The sequence below is a fragment of the Mixophyes fleayi genome, chromosome 10 (genome assembly GCF_038048845.1).
Source record: "Mixophyes fleayi isolate aMixFle1 chromosome 10, aMixFle1.hap1, whole genome shotgun sequence".
NCBI classification, from domain to species: domain Eukaryota; kingdom Metazoa; phylum Chordata; class Amphibia; order Anura; family Limnodynastidae; genus Mixophyes; species Mixophyes fleayi.
Genome location: NC_134411.1, coordinates 85990696 through 86008868, shown reverse-complemented (window position 1 = coordinate 86008868; position 18173 = coordinate 85990696). Strand labels below are relative to the sequence as shown.

Here is an 18173-nt window from a genome sequence, read left to right as displayed (position 1 = left end):
GACACAGACAGGCTGGAGGGGACAGAGAGGCACTGAAGGGAGACACAGACAGGCTGAAGGGGACAGAGAGGCACTGAAGGGAGACACAGATAGGCTGAAGGGGACAGAGAGACACTGAAGGGAGACACAGACAGGCTGAAGGGGACAGAGAGGCACTGAAGGGAGACACAGACAGGCTGAAGGGGGACACTGAGACACTGAAGGGGACAAAGAGACGCTGAAGGGGGACACTGAGACACTGAAGGGGACAAAGAGACGCTGAAGGGGACAGAGAGACGCTGAAGAGGGAGACAGACAGGCTGAAGGGGACAGAGAGACACTGAAGGGAGACACAGAGACACTGAAGGGGACAGAGAGACACTGAAGGGGGACACAGAGAGAGGCTGAAGGGGGACACAGAGAGAGGCTGAAGGGGGACACAGAGAGACTGAAGGGGGACACAGAGAGGCTGAAGGGGGACACTGAGAGACTCTGATGGGGGGCACTGAGAGACTCTGATGGGGGCACTGAGAGACGCTGAAGGGGGGCACTGAGAGACGCTGAAGGGGGGCACTGAGAGACGCTGAAGGGGGACAGAGAGAGGCTGAAGGGGAACAGAGAGAGGCTGAAGGGGAACAGAGAGAGGCTGAAAGGGGACAGAGAGAGGATGAAGGGGGGACTCAGAGAGGCTGAAGGGGGGGGACAGAGAGAGACGCTGAAGGAGGGGGACAGAGAGAGACGCTGAAGGTGGGGTCAGAGTGTGAGCTGATGAAGAGGGACACAGAGTGTGAGATGGCGAAGAGGGGGACACAGGGTGTGAGATGGCGAAGGTGATACAGAGTGATATGATAAAGGGGCACAATGTGATGGTGAAGGGGTCTAAATACATTTTACGTCATTTTGACCCAATTACTTAAAAAACGGGACTAACCGGTAATTATTTTTGCTTATGGGTGCCTTGGAAAAATGATGGTGACCCTAAGGGTGCCTCGAGCTGAGAAAGTTTGGGAACCACTGGACTAAGTGATTGCATCAATACTAGTCATTAATTCTGATCATATTCCATATTACCATTACTTGTGTATTATATTATCTTTATAATGTAATAGCCTTGTCAAAACTGATCATTATGATTGGCAGAGTCAAGTCACCTGCATATATCAGAATTCAACTCATCATATACTTTTTAGTGACTTATATCTCCAAAACATTACAGAACTACACTTATATACAGTATATATAATTTTTTAATAAATCAAACCCAAAACGGGTTAACTGTGGGGATTCCCGATGCCAGCTGCCGTTCCCAATATACTCACCCCTGTCACGCTGTCCAGTCAGTACTATGAATAGGTTTGCACTGATCACTGTGTTCGTTCAGAGTGCTCCATGGTGATGACAGCTGGAGATCTGACCATATATTGTATTTCTGGGGCTTCCAGAGTAGGGTAACCTATAGTTATTTCTAAAAGAAATAAACAAAATAAATCCTTTAACTTTTTTTGTAACATTCTTCGTCTGATTTAATGGCAGTAGTGAATTAATTGTTGACATGCTGCATGTACGGATAGAGGTGCGTTTGATGCCAAAATCTGCCCCTATAAGTTTGACAGAAGCCTCACATCCATAGTCGGTCCTGTTGGAGGACTGTGCTTATTCTGCGATCTAACTCAGTCTGTGGCTTCCTTCGCCCCCCAAAGATCAGCACAGTCATCTGCTGAAATAGTCTGTGGTAATGTGAATTTTCCGGTGATCTCATCCTCTTCAAAAAACAGGGTACAATGAACGAATAGAGCATTAAAAATGCTAACCCCTACTTAAATGCCCTTTAAAAAAATAACTGGATTTTGTCTTGTTAAAATAGCATTAATCTCTAGTGAATAAACTTCTTAACCTGCGCACCTGCCTGTATGGATCATATAAGCGTGACACGCTCCAGTATACGCATGCCAATAACTTTAACAGTTGTTATGACAGCATTGAGCAAAGACTAGGGCTGAGAGTAACTGCAGCCTGGAATCATTAAAACACAGTTGCAACCATGAATAAATAACACATGCACCCAGACAAACAGAAAGATGCTGCTCCAGAAAATCTTCTGTCTCCGAAGCCAATGTATTTTGCACGGTACTTAAATCTTAAACCGCTTAGTAAATGTAAACACTCAGTCACAAGATTGTTAAGCTGGTATCATTTAGTTAGAGCTTACAATGAAAATGAAAGGCACTTAATGTCCCATTGAGATTATACAGGACTGCCAACATGCACTACATTACATCTTTCAAATTGATGCTGTTAACCTTAGGTCTGACACAGCAGACAGACTGACGGGGTTATAGATTAGCGAACCCAACTCCCGTTTCATTAATGGATTCCTTGGTGAATTTGGAGCGTATTTGGCTGCCCGGCTATTGATAATCAGGAGCAGAGGTTGATTATCCAATTACACGTATTAACGCACAAACAACACGCATTTGTGGTGTTTACAAAAATCGTTAAAAACACATCAGATGGGATGAATTAACAACCCCCCTCCTCCAAATAACACTTCCAATAGATGTTTACTATGCAGTGAGGGCTGGGTTTAGACATAATGGACCTGAGCCATTGAGGAAAGTAAGGCAAAAAAAGGAGTAAATGTTCTCCGGGACAAACCATGTTACAATGCAAGGGGTGCTAATTACCGGTAGTTTATCATTTTGCACATAAGTTAAATACTGACTGTTTTTTTTATCTAGCACACAAATACACAATAGCTTTATTTAAAAACTGAAATTTAAAGTTGATCTAGGACATGCTCTATCGCAACTATAAATCTGTCCCCACATTTTAAATTTACCTCCCCCTTCAATGCAACGTGGTTTTGCCCAGGTGCAAAGTTACTCCTTTATTTATGATTTGCTCTCCTTAATGACTCAGGCCAATTATGTAGAAGCCTATAACCAGGGGGTTGTATTCAAATTTATTGGGGAATTTAGGAAAACTGATGCACAGGAAAAGTGATGAAACCCATTGCAACCAATTAGATTGTAGCTGTCATCTCTATTTAATTATATATTTTTCCTGGGCCTCCACTAAGTCTAGAGCTGCACCATATTTCTATAATTATCTAATCCATAGAATACATTCCCACTGGTACTAATGCATTTTTTTTATCATATGTTAAAATGCATATAATTCACAGTGGGGTAGATTTATCAAACTGTCTAAAAAGGAAAAGTAGAGGTGTTGCCCATAGCAACCAATCAGATTTTAGCTTTCATTTATCTAGTACACTCAATAATGATAGCAAGAATCTGATTGGTTGCTATGAGCAACACCTCCATTTTTCTTTTTTAAAATGTTCGATAAATCTACCCCATTGTGTTTGTATAGCATACTTACCTACTTTCTTCAGCTCTCTTCCGGGAGCCAGCCAGTGGAGGGGGGCGTGAGGGGGCGGGGCGGCCAAAATCGCGTCATTCCGGCCCCGCCCCCTGTGACGTCATGACGCAAATTGCGTCATTTGACATCGGGGGGCGGGGCTAAACGCCGCGATTCATCGGGAATCGCGGCGTTTGGGATCTAATTCTGCCCACTTCACTAGGAAGTGGGCACTTCCTAGTGAAGTGGGCAGAATTCGGGAGATTGCCACACTCGCCCGGGAGTCCGGGAGACTCTCGCAAAATGCGGGAGTCTCCCGGACATTCCGGGAGAGTTGGCAAGTATGTTGTATAGGCGATTTGTCATTAGTACTATTACTAATAGTACTTAATTGGGGGGACACAGTGGTGGCTCCTGAGTGGGGGAGCTTAGGGCCCATAACTCACGCACCAGACTTGATGTTCGTTCGTCAAAGGTGTGGAGGGCAACTGAGACTTTAAAAATGCGTGTGCCAAATATGGCAGTCATGTTTAAGGGGTACCAATAATGTGGCCATGAATGATTCATTTTTGGTTCAGGGAAACCAAGTTCAAGGACACTATAGTGATTAATCATGCAAAATATTATATTGATGCTATTTTTGCCTTTCCCGTTGTGTCATGTAAAATTAAGTGTGGATTCAATATATCACCACAAGTTAAAAACATGTCAAATTCAATCTGGTACACAAACAAAATGATTCTCAGTTAAACTGATACACAGCCAAATTGAGAAATGGGCTCTGGTCGCAAAGGTAGAAATTCATAGACTTCAATAGCCAGGGCCCTCTTAACAACATTTGGGGCCCCCGGGCAAAGCAGTGCACCGGGGCCCCTATATATATATATAAAAAAAAAAATGATTATATATATGGGCCCTGCAGCCCAGGGGGTCCCATCAGAGGCAGCGAGAGAAAAAAGTTCCTGAAAAAAAGAAGAAGACAATACTTACCTTGCGGTCAGCTGGCGATCCGGCTCCCTCCCTGGTCTCCTCCTCCGTGCTGCGCTCCGCAATGGATGTCGGGCGGGCGAGATGAAGTCACGCCCGACATGCACTTCGAGCGCCGCATGGAGGAGGAGACCAGGGAGGGAGCCGGATCGCCAGCTGAGAGCAAGGTAAGTATTTTCTTCTTCTTTTTTTTGAGGAACTTTTTTTTTTTAGCTGCCTCTGACGGGCCCCCTGGGCTGCAGGGCCCCCGGGCACCTGCCCATCGTGCCCTATGGAAGAGACGGCCCTGTCAATAGCAACTGACAGATCCTCAGTATCTGAGGAGATTCCAAGAACTAGATTTCAAACTTTCCAAAGTTCTTTTGCTTCCTAGACATAAGAATGCAGTATTTGCAAAGTTCTAAGTTGAGAAGGAAAATGAAAACCAAAGCTCTCCTGATCCCATTATTGCCGCATCTGAACCTTACTTCCATTCACCCTGCGGTGAACGGAGCACAAATGGAGTGTGTAATAGGGATCAATGATCCATAAGTGGAGTGTTCATGTGCTTGGCATATACTCTTCTGCAATGTCTGTGAGACTTTGGAACTTTGGGTGCTTGTCCGGGACTCCCGGGAGAGTAAGCCACTCTCACAGATCCTGCTCAATCCTTATGCAAAGTGGGTGGAGCTGTGATGCTGTAATTCGCTGCAGTTCACTTCATCATGACTCCGCCCCAATGAGTAATGATGCAAATCTTGACCTGGAGCGGCAGGGGCGGAGCCATGATTATGCAAATTTAATCATCCACCTTGGTCCCAAAAATAGGCAACTATAGAGCACGGTCATTTAAAAAAGTAAATTTTAAAGCATGACCTTTCTCTAGGGTGCAGATACATGGGTTGAGTAAACATTATTCTTTTTTTCAGTTTACATATCCATTTTGCAATTGATATGAACATGTAGTCATATCATTTTGTTTGCATTTAACTTATACATAGTTCTCCCTTCTAAGGCAAGATCAACTCCCAGAAATAAAAGCAGAATAAAGCAGAACAAATCTATATAAGCTACATTCATTTATTGTTCCTTCATTTATTATTTTTGGAGGTTTGATTATATACTACATTTATTTTAAATGCCTGTTTTATTTTGTTTACTTCCTCTTACATCCTTCAGTAGTGTATTATACTATACTTACCATCAAATGAAATAATCATTTACCGTTAATGAAAAATAAAATCAAATGTAACGTACAAATATTTTGTATGGTGACCCTGATCTAGCGCCAACTTTTTTAGCAAGAAGTTCTGCAGGTATCTCTGTCTATAGCTCATCTACAGCTCAGCCTTTAGTGATGATGTCGGCATACCTATACCTGGCATACTTATATGCTGTATCCTAATTGTCCTAATGCAGGAGCAAACGCAGGATTTGTAGAGGGGGGTTTCCAGACCACGCCGTCAGTGGGCGTGACCAGCATGCATGGGGGCGTGGCTATATTTTTAGACAGTGCTTGGCTGCTCTCTAGCTCTTCCTATCCCCAAATAAACATGGGCAATGCTGCGTGCACTACTGTTAGATGCACGCAGCTCTCCCTTTTCAAGCAGAGCCGTGTGAAGCGGGAGCAGGGTCCAGCCACCTCAATTATACAGTGCGCCAGGCTTGAAGGGGGTTTTCCAGGCACTAGGAAACCCCCCCCCCACCTCGGTTTGCCTATGTAATGCTGGCCTTGATTGCCAGAGGTGACTGAACGTGAAATGGAGATACCTGAAAGGGTAGAGGCCAAGCTCCAGATAGCTTTCAGAATCTTCACAAAACAAAAAATATCTTATTTAAAACGACATACATCTTTTAAATATTATAGCAGAAAACAATTCAATGGAATTCCCAATTTAAAAGTAAAGTTTAAAGAGTTTTCAGTCTTGCGGCCTAAACATTTTTAGACTCTTCGTTTGTCTTTTTTTTTTGTCTGAGAAAATTCAGTTCTTTCCCAGTTTTAACTGAAGTGTGAGTTTGTCAGTAACAAATCTCTCCAGCCTGTTGGCTGTGTCTTCTGTGGATGTAAACAGCCCTTTATTAATGTTTTCATTTGTTCCCAGTCTAATAAATGACCCGCCCCATACGATGGCCGTGAAATTAATTTTTGCAGAAAGGTCTTCGATATGTTTTACTGACATTTCAATGCCTAGGAGATATTCTTTTCCCTTGAGTTCCGTCTTACGTATTCAGGAAACTATTGCTATTGCCTATAGCTCCGTCGCATGCTCAATGTGATTAATATTGTTGATACATTAGAATTATAAAGTGCTATATTGGGATATTACAGAGATTCCGCAAAACTCTCCGTTAAATGTCTATAAACCACAATGTGGATTCTCACAGCCAATAAGTGGCTCAGAGACACTAATAAAGTTTTACTTGCACTCAGAAAGCTATGTTTTACACCTTAATATGACTTTAACATATTGAAGCTACATATGTTACTTTAGAGTTTTAGCTTCCTTGTGTGTGTCTTAGCCTTTTATTTATAACATCTGTGAGTTTCTCTAATTTGCTCTTGGATATGACACATTGCAATTCTATCTAGAGAGCAGTTCTACACCATATCAAAGGGCAACCTATATAAACATCTCAGCCACCTCATAGTAAGACAGCTAAAAAGCACCGAAAGAACTTTAAAAAGAAAAAACTCCCAATATATTCAGTAAAAGCTGCAGGAGGGCATTTGCAAGGAAATAAATGAAATTGGAACACCCTTTAAAAATTTGCTTTTGTATACAAAGATTTTCATATGCTTTATATATGTTGCTCTTACAAGATTCTTATTCATATAAACCAGGTTGTGGCAATTATCATTATCATGATGACATTAATCTGATAGTGATAATTGTCTATCTTAATTGGAGAAATAACATGTTAAAAGGGTGGTAGAAATTGAAATATATTTTTTTAAAGATCTTGTGTAAATTTAAATATGAACTGATATTGTCATTTATTTGATTAGAATATAAAGCATCGTTTTTATTAGATTTATCATTCTGGTTCTTCTCAGTCAGGGGCAAATGCAGGATTTGTAGAGGGGTTTCCAAACCAGTGGGCGTGACCAGCATGCATGGGGGCGTGGCTATAATTTTAGACAGTGCTTGGTTGCTCTCCAACTCTTCCTATCCCCATAATATACATGGGCAATGCTGCGTGCACTACTGTTTGGTGCACACAGCTCTCCCTTTTCAAGCAGAGCTGTGTGAAGTGGCAGCAGGTTCCAGCCACCTCAATTATACAGTGCCCCAGTCTTGGAGGGGGGTTTCCAGGCACTAGGAAACCCCCTTTGGTTTGCCTATGTCAGTAACATGTTTTTAGCACAGTGCAGTACCCTCCTTACCCTGCAGAGGTCACTGCTGCGTAGACAACTCGGAAACCAGTAGAACTAGCATACTGTAAAATAAATATAGAATGTTATATCTATATTGATACCAATTGAAGCTGCATCACAAAGCAATGGTGCTGATAGTAGGCTTGTTTAATTAATTGAGCACAGCTCTACAATTTTTTTTTGAAAAGCGATAAAATCTAACTATATGCGTGACAGAGTCTGGTCTTTGCAATCAAGAAACCTGCTCTTCTGCATCACAGTTATACTTACATTGCTATAAATCACTAACCTCACTCCTTTGGGTTAACTCCAATAGTTGCACACATAAATTGTCTGACTTTGTAGCTCCTCCCATTTTAACAATAGCTCCACCCATCACGGGAATGGCTAAAATGTAATAGATGCTTACTTCAGGAAGGCATGAAAGTGCAGTGGAATGGAGTGAATCCATCCCTAGCCTTAGCTTCCCTCATCCGCTGATTACTGAGAATCGTGCACTGAGCCATCTATGGTTCAACACCTCTAGGCTCACAAGCTGTAGGATCATGGGAGATGAGGCACCTTGTTCTAACACTAGGGGGCGGCGTTACACTTTTTACATGGAGTTCTCCTTTAAATCAAGTGCCAATAGATGATCATCTGTGCAAACATCGACTATCTTGGCAGAGAGAGCATTAAGTACAACAACAGTTCATTGACTCGCCTGCGCTATCTTGTATTTGGCATTACGTTATTATTTTGTTCATTAATAGCCAAGAAAGAAGATCCTGATGTAGCAAATGTTCCCTACATGCAGACATGAATAAATGATGAAGCTAAATTTCCTTTTAAAATTTGTTTGATAGATTCCATTAATATTCTGATTTTTGCCATGCCTGCTGCTGGGAAACTACTCTCAAATTAATCTTTAATATCTTAACACTTGAGCATCAGCCTGCTTAGTAATTTCCTTGTCTAATTACTCTGCGACCATCCTCTTTAGGTATTCCATCGATCGGAACACTGACCTTGACAGATATTTCAACATCCAAGATGACGGTATCATCAAAACCACAAAGCCTTTGGATAGAGAGGAACTGGCTTGGCACAACATCTCTGTAATAGCAACTGAAGCATGTACGTATTCCCAAGATGGCCTGAATTTATTATCCGCGTCCCTTTTCAGACAGGAATGTAAAGTGTACAGCTGTACCAAGTAGCATTTCCTGCATTCAAAGTCTGGGAATAAATCACTTATAAGAGATGAGTGAATTGATTAGCTTGAATTGATTTGTGGAATAGTCTGACCTGACTTAATTATACAAAAAGACAAGTTGTTTGGGTGACACATATTTAGGTATGTTTTGCCTTTAATTCATACTTCCTTATACTCATGGAATGTCTTTGAGACTCACGGATTTTGAGGAGTACTCTTGGAGTCCTAGAGAATATGCCACACTCCCAGATCCAGCACCACTTTCTTCTGAAGTGGGCGGGCCCTCTTGTTGTGCAGTGGGGGTGGGGGGCGGGACCTGCCATTGTGCAATGGGGCGGGGCCATGATGACACAGATTGGGTCATAATGCCCCCTGGACGTGACCCTTGGAACTCCCAATTTGGGATCTTCCAAAACCGTCATTCAGAGCACAGTGGATAGGGCTTGATGAATGAGAATGCAGACTAGTGGCTAGAGAGTAACATAGTAACATAGTTGATGAGGTTGAAAAAAGACACCAGTCCATCATGTTCAACCTATTTTGGATCTCCTGCGATCCCTCACTTATATTTAAAAATTGATCCAGAGTAAGCAACCGCCAATCTGTTTCAATTGTGAAAGTTCCCCCAGACCCAATATTGCAGTCCTATTTTTACCCTATATCCAGGACTATCCTTAATTTTGGATACACTTTTCCGCTAAAAAATTGTCTAACCCTTTCTTAAACATATCTATTGAATCTGCCATCACAACCTTCCCTGGCAGTGAATTCCACACTGACTGCCCTTACTGTAAAGAACACCTTCCTTTGCTGGTTGTGAAATTTCTTCACCTCTAACCTTAGGGGGTGACTGTGTGTCCTGTGTATAGTCCTTGGGGTAAAAAGTTCCCATGAAAGTTCTCTGTATTGACCCTTAATGTATTTGTACATAGTAATCATATCTCCTCTTAGACGCCTCATTTCTAAAGTAAACATGCCTAAACTGGCTAACCTTTCCTCATAATAGTAGGATAGCAGAGCAGAGAAGACTAAGCAGAACAGGAGAGATTTGGGAATGTTCACGACAGAATTAACACCCACAAGTGGCTGGCGAATCAGATTTCGGATTCGAAAAGGTCCATTCAAAAGCATCAAGATATTTAGAAGTTTCCTCCATCAAATTGGCTGAATTTAGCCCAATTTTGATTCAAATTAATTTTAAATTTAATACATGGAAAAGCTTCAGAGTTCAGTCTTTATAATTTCGTCCTAACCTATGCTATATGCTCACCTCTGTGCAACCAATCAGATTCTAGCTGTCATTTATTTAGTGCGTTCTACAAAATGACAGCTAGAATCTGATTGGTTGCTATATGCAACATCTCCACTTTTTCAAAACCGCAGTTTAGTAAATCTAGCCCATAGACCCTAAATTTTGGTAACTAAACACCTTCCTTCTCTTGTTTGCCAAAGGCCGCCTACTCAATAATATTTATTGAGATTTCATCTCAAACTCCTTGTGCTTTATTATTGACCAACATAATTTGTCAAATGGCCTTTGGTTTGAAATAGACAGCTCTGCAAGCTATAACCTACTCCATCTGTACTCTTAGTATAAAGCAAAAGCATACAGTCATCTAAACACAAATAATCTTTGCAGATACTGCAATAATCGGCCTGGTTGTACACTTAGCAAAACTTCTAAAAAGGAAAAGTGGAGGTGTTGCGCCTAGCAACAAGTCAGAATCTAACTTTTATTTATCCAGTACATTCTAGACTATGACAGCTAATCTAAATGGTTGCTATGGGCATTACCTCCACTTTTCCATTTTAGTAAATCTACCCCTAGTGCTAATGATTCATCTTTCATCAATCTCTAATTTATCTTGTCGGCTAGAACGTTTCTATTTCACACATGGATTCTGTTGTCTTTCACCTGAAACTAATACCGATTGTCTCCTCTGTACAGCTCATAATGGTTATGCAAATGCAGTTCCTGTACAAATTAAAGTTCTGGACAGGAATGACAATGCTCCAGAATTTCCCAAACCCTATGAGGCTTTTGTATGTGAAAATGCACCCATTAACAAGGTATTGTTGTATTTACTAAATTAGTTTGTATTATATATATATCTTATGATTTGCTGAAACCTTTCAAATTGATGCAGGATTATTGTGTAGTCAAATAAACCGCTATATAAAAACACATTTAGTGTATCCAAGGTGTTATACAGCAGTGGATCTCTGAATCATCGTTAGACATATGTTTCAATACGCAATGTAGTCTTCTCATATCCCGCCATGGTCTACCGCTCCGACTTTAATCTATTCCATTACGGAACACGAGCACAATGAGTCATGTGACAGGAGTGTTGAGCCATCGATACTTGAATTACAAAACATATACTGTATATAGTAGACGAACACGGAAAAGTAAACCCAATAGTCACATACGGTAGTTGTTTTATTGATCACTATATATTTACAACCTTCCATGTCTAATAGTCACTTTTCATTTCTTTTTCTATAGAATTTTTTCACAATAACCGCTGTAGATAAAGATGACACCGCAAACGGACTCCGTTTTTACTTCAGTTTCCCACCAGAAAATTCAAATGCAAATTTCACCATAAGAGACCAGAGAGGTTTGTATTGCTGAAATGTTTCCTTCCTCCGAGCAGATTCTGTGTCCAAAACGCATATTTATGCATGAAGTGTGAACGACTGGGTTTGACGTGCATGTTTAAAGCTGTGCGCACATTTTCTTAAAGTGGCCAAACCTTAGTTTTACAAGGACACGTCTAAGAAAAATTAAATTACGTTTTACATTACATTTGATTGAGGGATGCGTATAAAACCTATAGGTGTCGCTCTAGAACCTCTTTATGCAGAGTACTAGATACGGAGACGTTAAACGCTGAATGTTTGAAGTACCCGTGTTAGAATTAATATGAAATGATAAAATGCACACCTATATGAGCATGACTATACCCCTATATAGGGGTATATTTACTAAACTGTGGGTTTGAAAAAGCGGAGATGTTGCCTATAGCAACCAATCAGATTCTAGCTGTCATTTTGTAGAATGTACAAAATAAATGACAGCTAGAATCTGATTGGTTGCTATAGGCAACATCTCTACTTTTTTAAACCTGCAGTTTAGTAAATATACCCGCTTGGATTTAGTAGATTAGTTTTGGCAGGAGTAAATTATTGGGTATTATTCCCAGAATTCCCTGCGTGCTGATTTTCCCATGACCGATCCCTTTATTTGACTCAAAATCTTTAACTCAGAAAGCTTATCTCCCATGATTTAAACTCCCGATGAACTCAAATTAGCAGGACTGCATGGAATAGGTTCCTCTATCTGTTTTACCTTATTTGGGACTTAAAATTTGGATGTATAGTGGGGGGGATTTTATGGCCTAAGCAAACTTAAGGATAGATTTGTCAAACTTTCTGAAAAGGAAAAGTAGAGGTGTTGCCTATAGCAACCGGATTCTAGCTGTCATGTTCTAGCGCATTCTAGAATGTTAGAAACTGATTGGTTGCTAGGGGCAACACCTCCACTTTTCCTTTTTAGAAGGATTGATAAATCCACCCCACAAGGATGAAGCAGGGTACTATTATAACTTTTATAATCCACTTTTGCCAGCTAATGGGGAAGTTTAACCCTAAAGATTTATTTTTAAAACCCCAAAAATAAAAGGACAGTATATGTAGATCTGGAGATATATTTTACCTTATGATGAGGAGCAGAGTTGATACTATGCACAAGTTGAAAGCTAACAACAACAGAACCTTTTATTGTTTTCATTTCAGTAAACAATAAATTGTCATTTTTAAAATTGAAATTGAAACAATAAATTAAATAATAAAGCTAATGATACTACTACTAATAGTAATTGCAAAAAATTATAAGAAACCCCCTTAAATATACACTTTGCTCATAATTCTATATATGTCATGTGCACCATCATCTAGGACTGAGGGTATTTCACCCCGCTCGTTAAACACTACTTAACTGTAGTGCTTGAGTTCTGAATCACATTCCTGAAAATGCAGTTTATGTAACTCCGGGGACCAGTAACACCATTGCCTTAGTAGGAGGCAGTAATGGTAACTCGCAGAGCATGTAAATGTAAGTTTCTAGACCGAGCTAACTGTTTTTGCAGTTGGATGTGTTATAAAGGTTTTAATTGGGCATCTGCATGCACATAACATTTTATTTAACATGCTATTGTTTGGTTTTAAATATATTTGACAGATGAAACGGAATACATGAAAAATAAAGGACCTTTAATCGAAAGATATTTTCTGCTGCCTTCAGTGATGTCCCATAATATGATTGTATTTATTAATGGGAGAAATAACTATTTCCGGTTTTCACTCATTTTAGCGCGGGTTAACTTTAACCGATATTCAATTGCATTTTTAACGCAGCGGTTTTTTTGCACAAACGGTCCTATTGCAGACAAGTAGAAGATCCATTGAAAGTAGAGGGAGGGAGGGAGAAGCGTTAAAAGATATTCGATTGTTTTTTAACTTGGCGCGGTAAACTGTCAAATGTCCAGTTTTATCTCACACCTCTCATGGCCGTGCAAAAAAATTAAAAACATACGAAAACTATTTGAAATCATCTAATAATGTAAAAAAAAAAGAAAAATTATGTTTATCAGTAATGCATTACATGAAAAGGGTGATTTTATTTTACAAAGAGCATGTAAAAAAAATAATAAATGCACTAATTAATATATGTATGTATGTTATATGTATTAATATGCATGTACTAATGTGTTTTGTCATGGTATAGATGATTGTATAGTAAAAAAAAAGTTAAATAAAAAAATATAGTAAAAAAAGAACTATATGTACATATTATAAAATAGAAAGGTTGTGTAATGCAATTCAAATGTATGCCAATGCATTATTTTTTATTATAGATGACCGCGTTAAATCCTCCCTTCACTCCCCCAAAAATTTGCAAGCACCTATGATTAACTCGTGGGGGCTAGCTTATCTGTTTTAGAATTGAATTGCACAATTTTTTACGTGGCGGTAGCTAAAAACGGTCGCGCTAGCGGGTCAAAACCCGCGCGGGTATTTTTTCCTTTCAAAACCCGGTGGGAAATAAGAAACCCGCGGTCAATTGAATTCCCCCCCCTAGAATCTGACTGGTTGCTATAGGCAGCATCTCCACTTTTTCAAACCTGCAGTTTAGTAAATATACCTTTTTGTCTTAGAATTCCACTGATTAACCAATCTACATAAATAGATCTGTTTTATTTTAAATTGCCCCCAAACTTTGCACTCCAAATGGGAAACTGAACATGATTTTTTTTTTCCTCTCAAGACAAATGTTGTTCCTTTATCTTCAACAGATAACACGGCGAGCATTCACGTTGGGCGGGTATCGTTCAGCCGTCAAAAACAGAAAATGCACTTGCTTCCCATTGTAATAAGTGACGGCGGGACCCCACCAATGAGTAGCACCAACACTCTCACCGTCCGCATCTGCAGCTGTAACGCCGACGAGTCTGTCCTCTCTTGCAACGATGAACCACTGTCACTTAACGCAGGACTCAGTACAGGGGCGTTGATCGCTATTCTGGCTTGCATTGTCATTTTATTAGGTAAGTGGCATTTATGGATTCTTTTGCATATTATAGTAACTTCAAATTTTGATGATGAAGCGTTTAAAACAATTTGTACTTTTCTGATATTGCAAGTTACTAAGTGGATTCCCCCTACCAGCACAGTGTCTCTGTGGGGATGATGTAAAGACTATGGTGAAAATAACGGTAAAGAGCAAGAGATATAAAGTGCTATATATAATACGAGGTGCAGGAAGAAAGTTAACAGCCTAAAAATAAACTAAGTTTAAGCAGCAGTCCAATGATAAAATTAGGTGTTTTTCTTAACATAAATTACTGTGACGGGCTGTAAGAAGAGCTTGGTAATTACCATTTTCCATTTGTTTGTTTCTTCAGGAAGCTATTAATGATTTATAGTTCTGCACAGAGTGATATAACTGCCATGGCACATGATGCAGTGAGCAGAGGGTTTTTGGAATTCCCCTCTGAGCTCAGCCTGCTTTGTAAACCCCTCCACTCCTTCTCCACCCCTCTGCCATCACATAACATGCTGAGAATCTGAGTGTGTGACTGGCAGCCGTATCCTACAGAGAGATTTTGAAAAGGACATCAAGATTTGTAGGAAGACAGCTAAGAAAAAAGCTGCATGCTTAAAAGATTCTTTACTTGCTATTTAAAGAAAAAAAAGTATATGTGGGATTTAGCTAAAAGCTTAAAAAATATTGTTTGAATGGCCATCATTCACTCACAATATATATATACATATATATATATATATATATATATATATATATATATATGTGTGTGTGTGTGTGTGTCATATATATCTATCTATCTTACACCACCATGTTTTCAGCAAAGTAGTCCATTATATTTCATCATGTAATCTTTTTCCATGAATTATTTATTGTAGTCAAAGAGTTTTTGTACCTATAAATTCCCCAGAGGTTATTGATTAGCTTCTTGCAGAGATCTTTCCAGCTGTGCAGCAGAAAAGTCTTATATATCTTTCTTTTTTTTCTTGCAGTGATCGTGGTGTTATTCGTAGCGCTACGGAGAGAGAAGAAGGAGCCCTTGATTGTCTTTGAGGAGGAAGATATTCGTGAGAATATAATAACTTACGATGATGAAGGTGGAGGGGAGGAAGACACAGAGGCTTTCGACATCGCCACTTTACAAAATCCTGACGGGATCAACGGGTTTATTCCACGTAAAGATATCAAGCCGGAGTACCAGTACTCCCCGCGAGATCTCGGAATCAGACCAGCTCCGAACAGCGTTGACGTTGACGATTTCATTAACACAAGGATACACGAGGCCGACAACGACCCTACCGCGCCTCCCTACGATTCCATTCAAATATACGGCTACGAAGGGCGAGGCTCCGTGGCTGGGTCTCTGAGCTCTTTAGAGTCGGCCTCCACCGATTCAGATCTGGACTACGATTATCTACAAAACTGGGGACCTCGATTTAAGAAACTAGCAGACTTATATGGCTCCAAAGACACTTACGAAGACGATTCTTAACGATAAAACACTAAACTTGGCCTTAAGAACTATTATCATGTTCTCAAAAAACCCAGAGAAAACATTAACAGGTATTTTTTTTAAAAGGAAAAGAATAAAATAAAATAAAAAGGCTTCTCTGACCATAAAAAGGTTTACAGATAGAACTCCTTCCAAAACAAGGACTTTTGCAGTGGTGGTGGATACTGTGAAAACCTTACAACCTGTGTTAAAGTTATCAGTTATCTGGGACAAAACCACTTGTAAAATGCAGCCGATAACGCGGAAGAATAAAAACAGGAAACACTTGATGATTAGGGGGATGTTATTACAATTACGTAATGTAACCATCGGCCCTATGTCAAACAAAGCTTCCACAGATTAGAAAGGATAACAGTCTCGAGCTGTGACGTCGCCTTAAACTATGGACACTTTATATGTAGTGCATTTTTAAACTTGAAAAGAAAAAAGAAAAAAATAAATAAAAAAAACCCCAATATAATATTCAGCCAGCTTCAACTCATATAATGTATGTACAGTAAAATGTACAATTATAATGTCTCTTGAGCATCAGACTTGTTACTGCTGATTCTTGTAAATCTTTTTTGCTTATAATCCCGTCTTAAACTAATACGTGCCAGAATCGCACCCAATTTCTATGTCATTTTTAATGTATCTATTTGTACAATTTTAAGAATTCTTATTTTAGTATACATACAAAATATCAGTATTCTGACATGTTACGGCATCACACTTATATTTTATGAACATCGTACTGTTGCTTTAATATGTGCTTCAATATAAGAAGCAAACTTTGAAATAAAATTGACTTTTTTTATTTCCGCTTGTGACTCGTAGGTACTTTCTAAGGAATTTGTTTTTGTTTTGTTTTTTTTGCTTGGTTTGTTTTTTGCTCGCCCCTGAATTTTAATTTTAGCATTTGCCGTGCCCTGTCTAGCTGTACGTTTTTGTTTGTGAATCTTGACTTATTCCAATGCATTCCAGCAGTGTTTAGGAGATATACCACACTTGTTCGGAATACCTCAGAATTCCAGGAAGTTCTCCCAGACTCATGGAAAAATAGACCACATTCCCCACTTGCTAATGAAGTGGGCAGGATGGAGACCTCAATTGCGGCAATGTACCACAGGAGGTAGGGCCATAATGAGGCAATAAGTTGGCAAGTATGATACATATACAATGTATTTATACAATGGATTTATGTCAAATTCACACACGTTTAATGAGTTTGCCCATGTCTCGACAAATCCTCCCTACTTTCTGCCCCCCATATAGCAAATAGGGAATCCACTGAGGCTTTCTGTTACATGAAGCCAAACACCTCTGGGGGCTGTATTGTGCCAAAGTAGAACTGAATAGAAACTTTCTGTTCTGCTTTATTTAAGGGAACTAGACAGATTAATTCCTATTGTGCTGTGGTCTGCATATGGCTCACGGCTCCAGGTAATGGCAAATGACTGTAGGTAGGGACTCTACCTATGTGTTATTTGGAATGAAGATCATAAAGAGGGGAGTCTCCTTGTCCTACCAAAACTTCACTCAAAATAAAGACACAGAGACGTTATTACTGTTTGGCAACAGAAGGTCGCGGTTTATTTTTAAAATTTGCAGTCTTATTATTTATGGTGACGACGAGAGCAGTACAGTCAGCTAACAACCAATCTTAAAACCAAAAGTGGGAGACAGACCTCTAACCGCTGTACCAAGACTTAGTCTGTACAATTGTCCGGCGCTAAATTCTGGCATCAGCGTGACTGCACACCTCCTGAACATTGGCGTGCCCATAAAAAGTCGGTCAAGGGGTCCTCCATACAGGAAGACCAAGAGTCATGTTACTTCGAAAGGGCAGTGTCTCGGGGGCAATCAAGCGTTAGCACCTTTGATTGGCTAAACGAGCAACATTTCTCAGATTCCTAGCAGGGTGGGGGTATCAGAAACTGCACAGGAAACCAAAAGACCCAGCTTCCTGTTTAGGGATAATATATAGAAATCCTAGGACACCTTCCAGAGAATTTCTGTTGGCCGGCTGTGCAGACGAACTTGTGACCTTGAATGGGTAAGTGCCTGACAAAATACATAAGCACATGCTTTAAAGTGCTTTTGGCTTAAGACCTCATTTCATCATCATCAATTTATATAGCACAACTAATTCCACAGCGCTATACAGAGAACTCACTCACATCAGTCCCTGCCC

The 18173-nt window shown here is 40.0% G+C and overlaps 1 protein-coding gene across 1 annotated transcript in view; it reads left to right on the top strand.

Moving 5' to 3' along the window:
* CDH11 (cadherin 11) overlaps positions 1-16796 on the top strand; it is a 98765-nt gene extending 81969 nt beyond the window's left edge. The window contains exons 8-12 of the mRNA XM_075189001.1: positions 8667-8800; positions 10828-10949; positions 11389-11503; positions 14240-14491; positions 15480-16796. Coding sequence (XP_075045102.1) covers positions 8667-8800; positions 10828-10949; positions 11389-11503; positions 14240-14491; positions 15480-15979 — 1123 coding nt within the window. The 3' untranslated portion in view covers positions 15980-16796. The remainder of the gene's footprint in view (positions 1-8666; positions 8801-10827; positions 10950-11388; positions 11504-14239; positions 14492-15479) is intronic.
* The last annotated feature ends 1377 nt before the right edge of the window (positions 16797-18173 follow it).